The 19050-nt window shown below is 37.7% G+C and overlaps 3 protein-coding genes across 5 annotated transcripts in view; 1 reads left to right on the plus strand and 2 right to left on the minus strand.

Moving 5' to 3' along the window:
* LOC108048668 (RNA-binding protein Musashi homolog Rbp6) overlaps positions 1–6671 on the plus strand; it is a 188880-nt gene extending 182209 nt beyond the window's left edge. For 2 of the 3 annotated variants that reach the window (XM_017129482.2, XM_017129486.2), the window contains one exon: positions 659–6671. In XM_017129482.2, the coding sequence (XP_016984971.1) occupies positions 659–700 (42 nt within the window). In that variant the 3' untranslated portion in view covers positions 701–6671. The remainder of the gene's footprint in view (positions 1–658) is intronic. The other variant, XR_006417579.1, reaches the window with a different exon arrangement.
* Positions 6672–7915: 1244 nt separating this feature from the next.
* On the minus strand, positions 7916–12261 carry LOC108048799 (3 beta-hydroxysteroid dehydrogenase/Delta 5-->4-isomerase). The gene is made up of 4 exons (XM_044459256.1): positions 12187–12261; positions 10409–10777; positions 9943–10218; positions 7916–8579 (listed from the first exon to the last, which is right to left on the minus strand). Exons 2-4 carry the CDS (start codon positions 10737–10739, stop codon positions 7978–7980), a joined length of 1209 nt encoding a protein of 402 aa, XP_044315191.1. The 5' UTR covers positions 10740–10777; positions 12187–12261; the 3' UTR covers positions 7916–7977.
* Positions 12262–12380: 119 nt separating this feature from the next.
* On the minus strand, positions 12381–17717 carry LOC108048829 (protein rogdi). The gene is made up of 7 exons (XM_017129740.2): positions 17601–17717; positions 16555–16688; positions 16129–16200; positions 15917–16048; positions 14885–15042; positions 14498–14828; positions 12381–13471 (listed from the first exon to the last, which is right to left on the minus strand). Exons 2-7 carry the CDS (start codon positions 16597–16599, stop codon positions 13403–13405), a joined length of 807 nt encoding a protein of 268 aa, XP_016985229.1. The 5' UTR covers positions 16600–16688; positions 17601–17717; the 3' UTR covers positions 12381–13402.
* Positions 17718–19050: the final 1333 nt, after the last annotated feature.

Raw genomic sequence — 19050 nt, forward strand, 5'->3', positions numbered from 1 at the left:
AGTTTCCGAAAAATAAAGAAGAGCTATTTTAAAAGAGTGGAGCTTAAATTCAAAGTCTATGGGAGTTGAGTTGGTTTTTAATAAATGCTGACTCGCAATAAAATGTATCTAATGTTTTTGTGCTCGAATAAAAAAAAAAGTTTTGCCAACATTTTATTGATATTTAATGAGTTTTAGAGAAACTGAATTCTTGAAGAAATCTTGCAATATGAGTAAATAATTTTTTTAATAATTATTTTTGTTATTTTTATTATTTGGATAAGTAAATTTAAATGCAAAATATTGGAAAACGTATTCGTGGATTTTTGCAGGAGAAGCAGGGAAATGTAATAAATGAAATATAATTTGAAGATAGGAAACAATTAGTTTATTTATCAAGCCTGGCCAGCATTCTCTTTGTTTGTTTAGCAATCGAAATAAAAATTAAAAACAATTACGATTTTTCTTCTTCCGACAACTTGCCACTTTCATCTCTATATTCAGTACATATATGTATACCCCTTAATGTTTACTTTCTATATATCAATACTTATATACCTATACTTATATAAATACATACATATATGTGTGTGAGTAGATATGCAACGAAAAATTGCATTTTATTTGAATAATTTTTGGTGTTTGCTTGTTTTGTTCTCCACGAAACGTTTATTTACAGGGACCACTAATTCCTGCGGCATTTACAAATGGATACCATTAAAAGGTGGCGCCGACAACCGCAATGACAACAACAACAACAACAACGGCAGCAGCAGCAGCAACAACAGCAGCAATATTAACAACAGCAACAGGAGCAACAAATGCAACAGCAACTTTAGCAACAAATGACAGACAAACACACACAGACACACACACACACACTGCAGTGCTGCAACCACAGAGCGCAAAAGAAAATAATTTAAAATTATATATACCTGCATATATATAAATATAAATCAAATAAAGTACATATTACATATTTGTGTATTTCCACATGGCAAAATGAAATCCGTTAAGCAAGAAAAATCGAGACAACTGCAAGAGCAACAAACAATAAACCAAACACACATATTATAATTAATTAATTAACGTATATTACAAATACGTACATATAAACGCATGGCAAAAAAAAAAGAACATGAAAAAAATGTAAAAAAAAAACGATGAGGACGAACTACGAGCGAACACAAACAAAAAAAATTAATTTTAATTTAACAACCACTACAACAACATCGGCAAGAACAACGCTCGGCCCCGAAAGATGCAACGTGTGCAGCAAAAATCGTTTAAAATGCAAATTAAACGGAAACTGTGCGTCCAACTGGAGTGGAGTGCCATCGCGGTGGGCGGCGGCGGCGGCGTCGGTGGGTGGGCGTGGCCCTGCTCACACAGCAAAAAATCGGAGGCCTCCACCCACACCGCCCACCGCCCACAGATGACAACCAGGCCAAAAGGGGCGTAACCACTTTTAAGTAATGAGAAACCAACAAACGAAAGCAAAAAACCAAAAAAAAAAAGGAAATCACAAAAAAAGCGAGGGGGTTACTAATAAAACGATAGAGTTGAAAAGAGATAAAGCAAAAATGTTGCAATAATAGCGAAAATGTTATTATTTATTGCGTATTATTAAAGGCAAATTATTATTACCATTATTATTGCTATTCTTAACGTATCTAAGTTGTAACTTTTAAAGTTAAAATCGATATATATGTATATATATATATATACAAGAATATACACTCTTATACACATAAAGTAAAATGCAATATATACAAAGGGAATTACTTGAATCAAAACGCGAAAACCAACCACAAGTTATTGTACTTTCAACGATAATCGATTTAAGAACACTGGCGTGTAAGAGTTTAAAAATGTTAAGAATCGGTTGGGCTAAGTTTTCATTTCTCGACTGGGTTGGGGGTGAATCAAATCAAAATTGTGCTTACAATTATATTTATGAATTTATTTTAAAGTACAACAAATCCTTTATTGGCCAAATTAAACAACAAAGAAACAAAAGCGAATGTGAGCAAAAGTCGAAGGCAATTTGTTATTAACTATGTTGAAGTTCTCTTTCTCATTATTTCAATCGAATCAGGGGAAAGTAGAGGAAAACCCTATAACTTTTGTGTTCACATTGAAAGCAAAATGGTAAATAATGCTAATTAAACAGTGGATAGTTAGACAAATATGTTAAAGCATTAAATATGACAATGAAAGCGAAGTGAGAGAGTGAATTTCCGTAGCTCGAGGCATAAATCAATTTATTTGCTAAAAACAATGGAGAATCCAAAACAATGAAAACTGCAAAAAGCAACTCCCTAAAAATGTAAGAAATACACAATTTTTGAGATACAAGATACACAACATACACCCACACAGACATGCAAACACCCACACACACACACACACACAGACAGGACACAAATCTTACGGATAAATCAAAAAGAAACACTTAAACAAATTACTTGGTAAGAGCATATGCAAATATAACAATGAACTATTATACATACAACATATAGTACGATTAAGTAAATAAAATATTTATAAAACAAACGCGCAAAATCGCAAATGTTTGAACACTTAACTAAATATATCTGTAAACAAGCGTGTAAAAAGGATCACAGATGAGCCATAAATATGGAAGAGGAAAATTGGAAATGAAAATCATGATGACGATGAAATGCAGGCCACGCAATGTGCAATTAATTTTTTTCTAGTCGCTCCGTCCGGCAAATCGCCCGGACGATGGATGTACTAGACGTATTTGAGGATTATGACGATAACGACGACGATGCAATCGGGGGCGTAATAGAAAAATATATTTATATACAACTATATGGAGTATTAAATTATTGGAAAAGCAAACCAAACAAAACCTATCAGCTAGATAAGTAAAGAACATTTGTTACACACAGCAAGTGGGGGAAAATTGCAAACAACAAAAAACCAAGAAAACAAAAAACCAAAATAGCAGAGAAAAGGAAATATTCTATAATTGACAGAACAACAATACGTTGCGCTTTTTGTCTGTCTGAGATTTTTTGCATTAGGCGACGTGAAAACCAGAAAAAAAATAACACAACTAAAACAAAAGCAGAGACAGCAGAATAGAGGCAGAGGAAAGCCAGTGAAAAACAAAAGCAAATGCCGAAACAGTGAAAATGTTCCTTTCATAACTTTTTTGCCAAATTGTCAAACCAACGCTCTCCAGGACTTTGTCGAGTCTCGGACCAACAAACTTACACATAACCTATATAGTAGAGAGAAATCGCGCGAACCGAAACCAAAAGCCGTACAGCAAACATATACGATATTTAAAGATGGACAAGAAATAGTTGCAGTGTAACATAAACTACATTTAACGTTCAAAGTGTTTAAAATCAACCACCCCACACACCGATCATTTCAGATTTTCCAAAGATCGCGGCTTGCGACTTTGCCATGTGCATCACACATATAAATAATCAAAAAACCGAAGGTAACAAATTAAGGAAGCGAAAAGACAGAAATCTTCAATTTTAGATAGACAAAGATCAGACCACTGACAGTCTGGCATATCGGGAGTTTGGACGGAAGGCGACCTTAATCAGGTGCGGATTACTTTAGCAGGTCAGAGGTCATTGGGGAGTATTCCAGCCGCAGCTTCTAGCCTGCGGGGCAGATATTTTTAAACGGGGAGGCTAGCGAACGGCAGCAACGGCAAACATGTTATATTTGCATAATATATATATATATATATATATTAAACCTACTTCTAAGGCATATATAAATATATAAATAAATATATTTTTAAGACATGTTCTAAAAGCAATAATTCAAAACAACAACAAGCGTAAAGGAGGCGAAAGTAAATTGAACAAAACATAAAAAAGGAATACATAAAATATACACCAATATATAAATATACATAAATATATATACACCTACACGTAAATATATATACATGCATACCAGATATATATATATATTAAAGAAAGCGATTAGCTGAAACGCCAGGCGGACCATCGACTGTCTTAGTCTGAGTCTGATTCTGGAGAAATCATTTCGCAGGCAGCTAAGCCTGTAATGCTACACTTCTTTAACTAGAGCCCCGATCCATGATCAGTGGGCCGGCAATCGTTTGTACTCTGTATTATTTGTGGTGTAGGTGGGGCGAGGGAACCCTAGATAATCTTTGGATCCCAGGTCCGTTTACGTTGTAAGTCGATGCAGCTTTAGGTGTAATGTTGAGTCTTTCCTAGAAGTTTCCCCAGCATTTCCCCGCTAACGATCGACTCTAGGCTTTCTGTTTGTGTTTTGTAGTGCTCTATATTCTATAAGGATCTTCTGCGGAAGCTGTAGCCGATCAAAGACATATAACTATGGTATACCGGATCAACTTCAGCTTAAAGAATACCGAAACAACAAGCAATGCGTCCTTGTAACAAAATCAATTTCAGTCAATTAGAGAATTTCCAACACCAACCAAGCACAGAGACATAAAGACAACAACAAGCAACAAGAACATTTTTTAAAAACCAAAAAAAAAAAACAAAAAGCAAACAAACAAATACAAAAAAGAAACAGTTTTCATTATTTTTTTACTGATGCGCCGTCGAAGCGCAGGAAATACAGGATGAGATCGCAACAGCTCGACGGCGCAGGCGCAAAAGCTTTAAATTGAACAAAATATAAATAATACGAACAAGGAGAACAATTTATAGAATTCGACAAGTGGGCTCTGTTTTTTATATCGAGAACGGAGAATTGTTTGTAAAAAAAGTATGCCGTAACGATTTTTTAAAAATAATGTAACCCATACTTTAAGCTATACGCAATTTTCGGTCAAAAAGTCAATTGGTGGTCGAAGCCGTTTAGGAAGCCAAAACTAAAATATGAAAACACGGCACGAAAAGACATAAAGAGTAATGTAAAATAGTTTTAAATTGGCAACTGAAGAAGATGATGATAAGGATTGGGTACAGGTGGAGTTACGTAGTTACATATACGAATTGCTTTCCGTTTTTCTCTTATTATTGACTTACAAACATATCAGTTCTTATTATGTGTATGAGTATAGCAACAACATCAACAAATACGATTACAATTACGATAAAGATTACTATAATGAAATACAATTTAACTAATATCTAGCGCTAACGAACGAAGAAACTTTCTGTTTACCAAAACCAAAATCAAGAAAAACCACAACCACACAGATGAGTAAGAGACAGCCGCATTTTTGAGAAGCGCGGAGAGAGGCGCATTACGATATACTAGTATGACTTGTGGGCCTTCTACACTTTGACGTGCTTTTATACGATAGCAATCCTTTTACTCACACGAGACATTTCTATCCTTCGTTCTTTTTTTATAGACATGTGTACATACACCTCACGGCACTCACATAAACAACCACACACACTCATACACACTCAGCCACAGACACAGACACAGGCACACCCATATATACGATGGAGATCACATACAAAAGAACCTTCATACGAACGATCACTTGACTATTTTTGCTATAAGTAAGAAATTCCCCCCAGGAATGTGTCAGTCGGAAGTGGCAGAACTCCTGCTGACAAAACACCTTTACTATATTGACAATATCTCTTATATATTTTACACTATACTATATGGAAAATTATATATTAATATATACAAGAAAATGAGGAAAACCAAAAACAAATAATACATAATTGAGGCAAGGCGAACGGCGTGAGTGGCGTTAAAATTGTATTTACAAGAAAAGCGTAACCAAGCAAGATGAAATCATTTTAATACTTTATACACATAAAAGTCAAAGGAATCTTTAGAGACAAAACCAGGCGGCAGATGAATATGCAACTACAAGACAGACAACAAGACGATGAAGATACATTTATAAAATGCGCCACAGAAGGGCGTCCAGTTTGTAAGTATTCTAATTATGTAAGTAAAGTAATTAAGGAGCGCAGGAAGAGAATCAATTAAACATACATACTGTCTACGAAGCCGCAGAGCCGAGAGCCCTGGCAACTTTTCATTGCGAATACTTTAACACAAATGAAACCAGATGGAATGGATGCGATGGGTTCGGGTGATTTCAAATCGGACACATTGGGATGGGTTGATGATGAATGTTGGATTGCGGATGCGGAATGCGGAATGCGGAATGCGAGATTGCCAATGTGTGTACATAAGCATAAACATAACATAAACTGGTACAGTACTACACTTACAGCAAACTATACAAGGTAAAAACATAATAATTAACAGCAAGAAACCGCAACAAAAGGACGGAAGGCGGTAGACACATACACATGAATAGAAGCATAACGAGAATTTAATAAACCATTTTTCATTTCTATAAAGAAATCCGGTAACGAATTTGTATATTTACTACGAGAAAAAGCAAAAAAAAAAACAAGACAAGAAAATTCGAAATATATACAAAAAAATATATATTAAACAGAGGACAGACCCCAAAAAGGACGAAGAACCTTTCTGAGGACAGCAAATATGCCCGTATATACATATATGAGAATAAAACCCAAAATGATATATATACATATATATACATAGTTATATAACCAAGAACAACAAATAAACATATAGTTAAATTCAGTAATGTTAAGCATTCGATGAGCAAACAGACAGGCAGGCACGCAAACCGGTGGTTAAAGAAATTCAATTATATATAAGGACCCTCGAACCGAAAAGAACACAACTATGCGGCGGCCACCAACAACATCAGCAACAATACCATCAACAACAGCAACATCCTTGACAACAACAGCAAGTGCAACATTTAATAACAGACGACAAAAGGGCAAATTGTTGCTCTTTTGCATGCACACAAAATTACATAAGTTTTTAACACACACTCACACATTTTACCACCACGAACACATACAGACACAAACACTTACACCCACTCACACAGTCAGCCCGCAATATGTATATGCAACAAAAATGCGAACAACTTTAGCAGCAAATTAAAAATCACTTTGTTCACAATGTGCCACGTACAGGGAGAAAAGATGAGGTTCTTGGGGATACACCATTATCCCCTCGATCGGGTTAAGATCGGCAGTGAAATCGGCAGAATCAGCAGCAACCACAATGATCAGCAACCGCATATTAAACCAAACCAAACCAAACAAAACAAAAAAACCAAAAAATACAAAAGAACAGAAAACTAAAACATGATTTTAAACAAAAATGAAATTAAATAATGGCATAATAAGTTAAGCTAATGGTACATAAGTTTAAAAAACAAACGGCAAGAAACGCTCTAGAGCAACAAAAAAACAAGAAGAACAGAAAACCAAGACAAACAAATATATATATATATATAAAATAAAAATTATAATGAAATAACTGAGAAATAAATAAATTAATTCATAATGATAAATAAACCAATATGAACATTGTTCAAAAACATAAGCTGTCCAAGAGTTTTTTACTGGTTTGTTATTTATATTTTGGGGACACTCCGCTCGTTTTCCAAGTTGGGATATTCTTGAAACCCTATGGGTTATTTATCTATCGCTCTGCTTTTAAACCTTTTGGACCAACAAGTTGAGTTTTACCAAAATCGGAAAACTATATCCTATAACTGTCATATATTTGCAATACTGGCCATATAGTTCTTTAAAGTTTATTCGCGCTATCAACATTAAACTTTCCAAATAGAATTGTTCGTGTTAAAAAATCTTCTTATCCGATCGACTATATCCTTAAGCTCCCTTAAGAACGATATGTCCTTTTGCATCGATCCTTAAGTTGTTTGTGCCAAATAGCTGTCGATATGTATTTCGTTATGACTGCAAGGGTATTAAAACTTCGTCTTGCCGTTCTTAAACAAAATTTAAGTTTTGTCAATTTTCTTACAATTAAGCTGATATCCCATTGGCATAAATAAAATACGACTTCGTACAACGAACAACAACCATTTTATTTAACAGGATATTTACAGGACATCAAGCGGGGCAGGAAAGCATATTATAGCATACTATTTATCGCCGCTCAGCTGGACTTCTTGAGCTTTTTGGCCTGCTGCCGTTCGTCCCACCAGCGGGCATACCACTTGGCACTCCGCTCGGCACTCGCATCCGGATCGAAGAGCGGCATGTAGTCCATGTGGATGGAGGCGCGCAGGCGGTTGTACATGAGCATCGAGGAGGTGTAGGAGGCGAGGGCGCGCAGGGAGTAGCGGAGGCGGTACTGCGTATAGGGATACGCCACCCGCACCACCAACTCCAGCAGGAAGGCCAGGAAGAAGAACAGGAAGTGGGGCACGTACCACCAGCTGGTCTTCACCTTGAACCGCTCGCCCAGCACGGCCATCTTCTGGACAAACCGCGAAACGTCGTTGATGCCCGTGTCGTCGGTGACGAAAACGGGCAGTCCATTCACCGCCTTATCGGACACTTTCAGGGCCTTATAGGCGCAGATATGTCCCCAGGCCACGTTTCCCGCGTAGACCAACTGCTGCTTGCCTCCAACGCCTGCGATCCTGGGAAATATCCATCCCCGGGTGGAAAGATATTCAAAGACCTTCGTGATGAAGTGGGAATCACACTCGCCGTAGGTCAATGGGGCACGAATGGCGCTGGTGGCCAGGTATTCTGCAAGGGATTTGCAACGGGTAAACAACGTTACTTAAGATTCTGTGGTTTAAAAATTGTAATCTAAAATAAATAAATACTGCCAAAAAAAAATTGTTACCAAAATAAAAAGTAGAATATCAGAATATATAATATTGTTGCAAAGCTTAGTTAATTAATATATTACAGTTTTTAAATAAGCAAAAGAAATAAATATTTTGTAAAATATATATATTATTTTATATATAAAAATAAAAATTATTGGAGCAGAATAAGAATAAATTTGCTAATATAATATGTTTCACATATTCAATAAATTAGATAAATAAAAATTCTATTTTCCTAATACTGATAAAAGATTGCAATTAAAAGATTTGGCCGTTCCTGTGATGAAAAATTAAAGATATGATGAACAAGAAAGGAAAGCTAACTTCGGACGGAGCCGAAGTTGATATACCCTTGCAGAATATTCTGTAAATTATATTCTTCAAAATTATTCATATGATGTATTCTTAATACTCATAAAATGTCCCAACTTCCTAACTTTAAAAACACCAAAGTTATGTCATTTCCAATCGTTCAGTAATATGGCAGCTATAGGATATAGTCGGCCGATCCTTATGAAATTTGGTAGGTCGGATTGATTGGCCAAATATAAAACCTGTAGAAAGTCTTAACTTTCTAACTTTACAAACACCAAAGTTATGGCATTTCCAATCGTTCAGTTATATGGCAGCTATAGGATATAGTCGGCCGATCCTTATGAAATTTGGTAGGTCGGATTGATTGGCCAAATATAAAACCCATAGAAAATCCCAACTTTCTAACATTACAAACACCAAAGTTATGGCATTTCCGATCAATCAGTTATATGGCTGCTATAGGATATAGTCGTCCGATCCTTAAGAAATTTGGTAGGTCGGATTAATTGGCCAAACATAAAACTTATAGAAAATCCCAACTTCCTAACTTTAAAAACACCAACGTTATGGCTTTTCCGATCGTTCAGTTATATGGCAGCTATATGATATAGTCGCCCGATCCGGCTCGTTCCGACTTATATACTACCTGCAATAGAAAGACAACTTTTGGGAAAGTTTCAAGCAGATAGCTTTAAAACTGAGGACGGACGGACAGACGGACATGGCTATATCAACTCAGGAGGTGATCCTGATCAAGAATATATATACTTTATAGGGTCGGAAATGTCTCCTTCACTGCGTTGCAAACTTTTGACTGAAATTATAATACACTCTGCAAGGGTATAAAAATGAAAGATATACACAAGACAATCCCTTTTTTAATTGGAAATCGAAATGGTTTTTAATGTTTCAAGATTCCCAATAGAACTCAGCATTTCGAGCACTTATCTAGGCAAACTTACCTTGCTGGTTCTGCAGAGGTGCTCCATTCGAGTTGAGCACTATATTCTCCGCTCTCAGCTTGCTGGAGGCGTATCCTTGTATCAGGAACTGATGGTCCTGCTCCCACAGCGTGGAACTGTCCAGCGTGGGCGTGTCTGTCTTGGATTCTGTCGAGTTGATTACCGCCGAGAAGGTACTTTGCCCCTTAAAGGGCACAAAGCACACGGATGTACAGCTGGTGTAGACCAGGCGCTTTACATTGTTCTGGATGCACAAATCTACCACGGCCAGTGTGCCTAAAATAGAGCGATTGGGTGAAAATTAGATAGGTTAGTCGGGTTCAGCTGTCGTGAATCACATATTATTATATCCATATTTGTCCAATGCAACGCATGAAAATAGACTATTTCGGCTCATTAAATTCAAAGAAATTATACCTCGAATTACGCTTCTCATGTGGTTGAGGTACTTTGTCTGCCCACTCACCTTTCACATTCACGCGCTCCAGTTCGTCGTAGTTGGGCGGATACTCGATTTTCACCGAGGCGGCGCAGTGGAAGACCCCGTCCACCCCGGCGAAGATTGGACTAAGTTCCGCCCGATCGCCTTCGATATCGGCCACAAAGGTGCGCAGCAGGGGCGTCTCCTCATGCCCGATGTTGTTCTTGTAGGGCACTATGTCCAGCGAGCGGATCTCTTTGATGGCAAGCTCCTCCTTCCGCTCCAGCAACTGCTTGATGAGGTGCTGACCCAGAAATCCACTGCCGCCGGTTACGAGCACCACTTCGGTTGCCCCGCTTCTGTTGCCGCCGCTCATTGCGTCCGGGGGTCAAAGTGCACTGCTTTTTGGGTTTACTGCAACGAGACCGACTGCAGGTTAGCTGGACTGACTTAAGTGGCTAAGTGGAGTTTCCGTGAGAGCGGCTTTTATGGTCGGCAGCCCCATAAACCCGGCCACTTGGATATATCACATAAACTGGCTCATCATCAGCCGGCGACCTTCTTCGAGGGTCAGCGGAGCAGGTTTCCGAGTGACTCGGCGCATTTTCAAATGCGCGGCTTACGTGACGCCCCGGTCCGCTAATAAAGGTGGCTACTATATATGTATTTAATTCATACTTTGTCCAATCCACATTTCCCTGAGTACTCCAATTATTTACTTCATACTTAGCGTAATCTATTTTAAATTATAGGAAACATTTACCTAACTTTCACTTAATTTAAATTCGAATTATTAAATTTGAACTAAAAATAGTAAAGCCTTTAGAAAATTTAAAACCGAAAAAATAAATAAAGGGTATGATAATACCAACAAAAATTATCTCCGATAAACTTAATTCAGATTCGTTAAGAAAACAGCGAAAGTTCATAAAACAAAATTCTTTTTTACCATTTTTAGAAATTCAAATCAAAATAATTTTTGCAAATTTATCAAAATTCTTTTCATTTGAGAAAATTAAAAAAAGAAAAAGAAAATTTTGATAAAAAAAACTCAATCAAAGGCTGCGTATTCATTTTTTGATACCGAACAATTATAAAGGCTCACTCTTTAATAGCAAATGTAGAGCAAAAGTTTTAGATAAACCGAAATAAAAAAAAAATTAATGTTATTGGCCTTGATTTTGTTAATTATTGCATTCATATTTTTAGATTGCCAAAATGACTTTAAACTTCCTTGTTAACCAAAATATTAAGAAATAAAAGTCTTTTGAAAGCTGGTCACAAAGTTTCCCAAAAAGGTCAAAGATTGATGGAAAACTTGTTTCGCACAAGGGAAAAGTTAAGAAAAGTCATATGTAAATTAAAATTGAGATATAACTAAAAGTCCATTGACATTTTCGTTGTGCAGCTTTCGATTTCTATTTCCCCATAGTGTGTTACTTGGCCACGGTCAACTTTTGTCTGATTTTATTAGACGCAGGCCAGCAACTAAGGCCGCTGTGCAGACTCAAAGAAGAAACAAAACACAAGAGTAACAGCAGCAACAGCAACATCTACATCAGCAACACCAGCAACAGCAACTCCAGCAGCAATCACAACAAAGAGAAACATGGCTAAATGTGCTAATGTTGTCGCTGGGCTGGCTTAAAGATTACAACACAGCATCAAAACAATTACGGCGAACTGGTTTCCGCGTCTATTTCGACATGCACGTCAACGACAACACTTTATTTGGCAGTTTTGCCTGGCCACTTAACTTAATAGCACTTGTGCATCTAGAAGTCCGAAAATCTAACTATAAATCAGAAGGAATTCCCGCTTACCAGAAGAATGGAGGGCTTTTTTGATCGGCAAACCTTTGCGCTTGCCTGCTAACTTGAAACTGACTGTTGGCTATAAACAAATCTGGCTAAAACCGAAACGAGCGTTGCCAAACAGCAGGGTTATCGCTATCGCTGCTATCGATCGCAGCAATAGCGTTTTTGGCGCGAGGAATCGAAAGTTTAAAAACAAAGCCTTTTGGTAAAAGGTAATTTTTATTCAACAACAATTAAATGAATGTGGACAGTAAGTACGCTTAGTGATTACATAAATAGTTGTCTTCTTTTCCCATGCATTCAGTGGGGTGCTTAGGCAATTGTAATATTCAATAAGTACAGTGGTAATTGTTTTCGTTGCATCTCTCAATAACTTTCTATATCTTTATAAACTCCCTGGTAGATGTATAAAGTAAACGAGAAGTAAAGGCCGTTGATACAAATGACTTTGGATTAGATTAGGATTAGGCGCGCTTAACCATTAACCATTAACGAGTACGGGGAATACAATTACGGATATACAATTACGAATACGAATACAAAACGGTGTTTAGTACAATTAAAAATTCTGTTCACATTTCGGTTTGGTTTATTACAACAATATCATGTAAATGCCGATGTAGGTGCCACATCCGTATGTACTTATGTATATGGAGGCGTATTGGGGTGTATATAAGTTGTAAGTACCGTCTTTAAGAACCGAATGACTGCTGACTTGTTGGATTACATTGCATCTTCGCGAACATAAATAATGGGACATAGTATATTACATTAAATTACACGTACGAGTAAACTATAATTATCTAGCAATTTCATTTAGTTACACATACAAAACACAATTGGTTTTCTCAAACATTTTTAGTTCTCAATTCTCAGCCTATTGCTAGATGCATTTTGATGCATAATTGGAGTGACGTGAAGCGATGAACTCAGGTTCTACGTAATCGTAATTAAACATGAATGTTGATTGTGTACATTAAACTAGATGTATGTATACTACTCTCTGTACTGTATATAGCAGTAGTATAGTATTGTATATAGTATATAGTATAGTATGCATGGGTATTATGGGTGTGCCGTTTCCAGTAGCAACATTTCAACTAACATTATTTACTTCGCTATTACAAGTACGGTTCTTTATTAGCTATTATTGTTGTTATTGTTTCTGTCGCCGCTCCACAGTTGCTATCCATCAAGTATCCGTTCCCGATCCCGCCTTATCTCAATAGGAAAGCGCTGAGGGCGAACGCGAGCCAACTGTGAAATCTTTGTACACCGAAAACACAGATATCTGGGGAAGAATTGAAATATGGAATTAAAAATACACCCACAACTCATCCGCGGGCCCATCCCACCACTTCCCATTCCCCATATTTGCCATAGTTCTGCCAATCCCTATATTGGCCACTTTAATTGCCGCTTTGCGTCACAGTCAAGAACTGCAGCGTGGCCCTGGCAAATGGCCAGCAACCAAATAAAACTTGGCAGCATCTTGTGGGTGCGGAAAATGGGACAGCATCTGCGACTCTCGCACATGTGCTCCGCCGATGCGAGACGGCCTGCTATCAGTTCAAGAGCAGAAGCCTTATCATTGCCGGCTAATTCCAAAAATAGTATTTACTTTGGTGGGTGTGTTTCATGTACAAATAATCGTGTGGGCGGGTAGTAATTGCTGAACACTAATGAGCTGTTCTGACCTAAAAATGATAGATCAATTTTGATCTTCTCAAGAACCAAGAGCCAAAATATCTTTCTCACTATATTTTTCTAAGATATACCGCGAGAAATAACTATAATTTATATATAACTATATAACTATAATTTAATAAAAAGTTTATAGATATTTTACATAAAATAGATAAAAAACTTAAATCGCTGCTCCTAAATTAAAACATATTTTATACAAGACTTAAGAATAATTGTTTTGAATTTTTTTAAACAAATTTTTGGTGCCTGTGTAGCATAATTGACTTTTTCTGTGTATAGTTCTAACCCGCTGAGAACAAGTGTTCTTTTTTTGGTGAATGCGGGGGGCAAACATGATATAATAGCCATAATTTCTAAAGAAAATTGGACCGTAGACAGCCTGTATGAGGAGTATAAATTCTATTTTTGTATTACACTTCTTAATTTAAAATGTATTTACCCTTTATGGTTGAGCTGCTTATATTTAAGGAATGCTAATGAGTTGATAAGTTTTCATTATTTTTTATTTGTGCCTGCCCTTCTTTCCGCCTTTACAAGTTTTCTGTTTTGTGTGCAGTCATACAAATCGAACGTTCTTTTGCCCACTTCCGGTGCTTCACCTGCGACTCACCTTGTCTTTCAATTGCTGGCATAGTTTTTGGCCATTCATCAGCAGCAGTAGCACATCGTTTAGCCACTGGACGGAGGCCTCCGCCTGGCGGGAGTCGAAGCGCATGGTGCCCTGGTTGTTCAGCAGCTGGTAGACGGCAATGATCAGCTTGTGGCTCTGCAGGTAGAAACTCACCGCCAGATCCTCCGGCAGATTGGGCACCAGCGACTTCATATTGCGCCCCTTGATCAGCTCGTCGATGGGCTTCTTTTTGGGCACCAGCAGACTGTTCCTGCCGCGTTGCAGTGCGTCTAGAATGTTGCCTATCACATGTAGCACTTCGTCGGAGGTTCTGCATATAAATATAAGTAGAATCGCGATTCTCATGCAAAACAAAACGTGACTCACTTGAAGTGATAAGAGTCGTCGACATCGTCTATGTGATTAATGGCGGTCTGCAGATGATTCGCGGCATCCTGGACCTGCTGCAGCTTCCAGGGCGAGTCATGTGTGATGGAGGTACGTTGCGTTTGGCTCGGAGCCTTGCACAGCTTAAAGCTAATGTCCTGGGGAAGGAAACTACTTGATTAGTATTTCTATGGGTGGGGCGAGAGGTGGGAAAATGCTGCCTAGCCTAGCCTTATGTAACGTTAAAAGGGTAATATAATCTTTGTAAAAGACTTCGAAAATGTTAATATAATCACCGATGTATACGTTAACAAAAGCAGATAATACTTTTATCTATTTTAGGAATTGTTGAAATTATTTATAATTAATTAATAATTAAATAGTGCTTGTTGTAGGCAAAAAGTACTAATTACAAATATTATTATCAGTTTATTACTTAAGGTTGTTTTCTTCAAATTGGAATGACGTAATAATACAAGATTAAATGATTATTGATGGCTCGTTGCTATAAAACGAATTGACAACTAGTACTAGCACTGGTACATAACTTTATGTCTCTTTTCCAAATATGTAAATATTTTTTTTGCAAATATAATTGAATAAGGTTGGGTAGCCTAGATTAAAGTGAATTATCTTGAAACTCATTTGAAATGTTCATATAATATATATACTGATTTTTCCACCGAAGAGATTTCTGTGTCATCAGTTTTAATATGTTCTTTAAAAGGGGAACATGAAAGGGTATTTCCCGACACTTTGGGGGAGTAACAATCTTACCCACAACTGATTCATCTTTATGGAACAAGATTCTAAAGCATTTCTTTAAGTAAATGTACTATGTAAGCTTATCATTTAAGGTACTTTTAGGGGATATCCCCATTTCTTTCGGGGAGTCATATGAAGAGGTTTTATGGCATTCTTCTTTACCGTTGTGTGGTATAAGAATAACTCTTTTTGAGGAAGTATGTGGTAAGGGTCTTTGAACTTTTTAGGGTGTTTGCCCATATCATCTAGGGGATCACTGGCACTTACAGCCTGGGTGATGGCATCGCCCGTTAACGTTAGCACGGCCTTCAGCTGATCGGGCGACACGGTGAGTATGAACTTCTCAGTCTTCTTTCCCTCGTTCTCGTACAGGGGCACCGGAAACCGATGGGCGCATTCCTGTGGGGTTACGATAATCGTTATAGCTGTGTACTTCTTGAGCTGGGTTTTAGCCAATGCTTATCCGTTTATGTACTCACCACCAGAATGGTCCGCAGTTGCTTCAGTATCGCGTGTACCTCTTGCCGCAGCACCCATTCGAATTCAATTTGCTGCGGGAAATGGGGGTTTGGGTTTGCATATTTTCGTGTTCCGTATTTTGTATTTCGTGGTCGCGTCCCGCCAGCCAGAGATTATATATGTGCGTCGGTATATATTGTATTTTTGCGATAGCGCCATCAAACAAAGCACGTTCCGTGTACAAATCAATAAAAACGAGTGTGCGGGGGCGGCGGAAAAGTGGGAAAAGCAGGAAAAACAGAACGAAAAACACCGATAATCGATAATCAATTAGTCAATATAAAGAGGGTCGAATTAATCGCTTTTTTTGGCAACGGTTGTTATTGTTTTTGTTGCTACAATGCCGTTGTCATGGATTCACATAGTTTTAGACATCGGAAACTTACCAAATTGAGGGCTTCCTCACGCTCTGTGTCCGCGAGCATTTTCATCGCGCTTTTCGGCTTTTTCCGCGCTGCTAAAAATCTGCGCTTGTGTCCGCTTTCCGCTGAAGCAACGCCAGCAATTTGTATTGTGAGCGCTGTAATTTTTGTTTTTATTTCAGTTGTTGTTGTTTAATTAAAAGCAGTGTTGCCAAGTGCATACGAGGTTGGGAGTAGAGCGAATTCCTAAAAATACCATTATAATACTAGACCGTACAGAGTGCCCGCGGATTTTAAAAAAGTATTGTTTTTAATAGAATATTGTCGCTTCTTTTAAATACCACAAATAAAACCATATTTTCTCATTAAGCTATTTTTTAAATTAAAAACACTAATTAGTACCGTTTTTGTCAGTAAGTACGTATCTAATTTAAAATCACATTAGCCCTGAGGATTTGTCCAAAAAGATTTATTTTAAGTGTTTAAGTATAATAGATATTTTAATATATTGAATTTAATGTTAACTAAAGAATTACATTACTTGTTAAAGTTATTAATGGTAAGTCCGGTTATTAACCTTAACTCATATTTCAAGCTTTGGCATAAAAAGACTTTAAAATAATAACATAATTCTTAGTAAGTAAGAAAATATAACTTTGTAACATACGTTAACAGCATGGCTCGGTAATTCTGGTAAGTATAAGATTATTTAAAACATTTTTTTCATTATCCAAATTTTAAAATATACATAAGCCTACAAGCTAGACAGCCCTGGTAAAAATACCGTTTAACACAGTGTTGGACAGATTGCAAATTCCGTAACAGAGACATGTTAAATGAGAGAGCTGTTATGCTACTAAAATCTCAATAATATAGCCAAAATCATGCAAAAATGAAATAAAGTTGAATGAAAGTTTGTCTTCCCTTTTTGCCCTAAAAGAAATATTCGTTGGACTGCCCAAAAATGGAATTAAAAAAACATAAGCCTAACCATCACTGTTAACTGCTTGCTGCACTGCTTTATAGAGCGCAAAATTCAAATGTCCACTGGAAAGGGGAGCGTTACTTACGTTTCCGCGTGGGCGGGGGCGTGGTGAGCACGGCGGTTTCCGGCACCGTATTAAGGACATGTTGAGGATATCCGCTGATGCTCCGCTGGCGATGAAGTGGCTGGAACGACCAGTTGTTGGTGGGACTTGAAGAGAAACAGAGAGACATTTCCAGTTGTTTAGTGTGCTTAGTCGCGAATTACGATTTGTTTGCCTTTTTGGATTGGACAATTGTGTTTTTCGTTATCATGTTTGCGATTGATTTCGGCTTGATTTGATTCAAAGTCAAGTGCTAATTGGCGAGCCATTGTTGTGACTCACGTCACAGACTTCGGCTGACGTCGGCGTCTGGTTTCTGCCGCTGAGCTGCAGAATTTTCCCGTATTGCCCGCTCAAAACCTTCCCCCCACTCCGCAGCGCGTGTCGTTAGGCCGCTGGCAATGGCTTTTGTTTTCAATCATGGCTGAAATTACAAAAAACCCACGAAAAAAGCGCTTATCAAGCGAACTTGACAATCGCCGCAAACACAGACACACACACACACACAAATGCACAAAACACTCGAAGCACTACACACACAACACACGCACAAATTTACAATAGCTCAACTGGTCGCGTTTATCAGGTCCAATTTAGTTTTATAATTTATTTGATAAGCCAATGGGCTAGAGAAATGAAAAGGCCAAGAGAACATCGATGGGTGCCTTTCAAAAATAAAACTTTATGCCATCATAAATTTTATTGACATGCCCAAATGGCAGTGGCTTTGCGGCTTTTAACACGTTCGCATTTTTGATTCTTGGCCACACACCGAATAAGCCAAAACAAACAGATTTCGTTACTGTTACTGTTACTATACAAATAGCGGTACAGCTAGGCACTTTCTTTACCTCTGCGGCATATTGAACATATCCACTCGATGCCCGCCTCTTTTTCTTTATCAATCGCGAACCGCGGAATCACGAGACTCTAAGTGTCAAGAGCGGAAAACTCGCGGATAGTTTTAATTTTGATTTTCGGTGGCCTTACGGCAGAAGCGGTACGACGTTCGACGATCGACGCCCAGCGCTCAACTCAGCGGTACAAAATGCCATCTAAATGACGGGCCAATGCTCGTTTTTTAGACCTGTAGAGTTAACGTGGTTAAGACGCGAGCTTTCGGCCAAGCAGCTTTCTTCCGCCGGCTTCTCTTCGCAAAGCGAAGCTACAAGAAGTCAACTTGTAGACCAGCTTACTTAAGTTGCTAAGAGCATATCATATTATTATAGTTAATATGGGAAAAGAAAAAGAGGGCATAGAGGCAATAACAAACCGCTGTTGTGGATACTTAAAATACTAGGTCGATTTAAGATTGATTAGATGTTTTATTGAACCTTAACTAATAAGAATAACAAACGACGAAAGTATTGAAATAACATGTGCAGTAATACATTTTCCATTATTAAAGAAAATCATTATGCAGCTGACGGTA

The sequence above is a fragment of the Drosophila rhopaloa genome, unplaced genomic scaffold (genome assembly GCF_018152115.1).
Source record: "Drosophila rhopaloa isolate 14029-0021.01 unplaced genomic scaffold, ASM1815211v1 contig_185, whole genome shotgun sequence".
In the NCBI taxonomy this organism is placed as follows: Eukaryota; Metazoa; Arthropoda; class Insecta; order Diptera; family Drosophilidae; genus Drosophila; species Drosophila rhopaloa.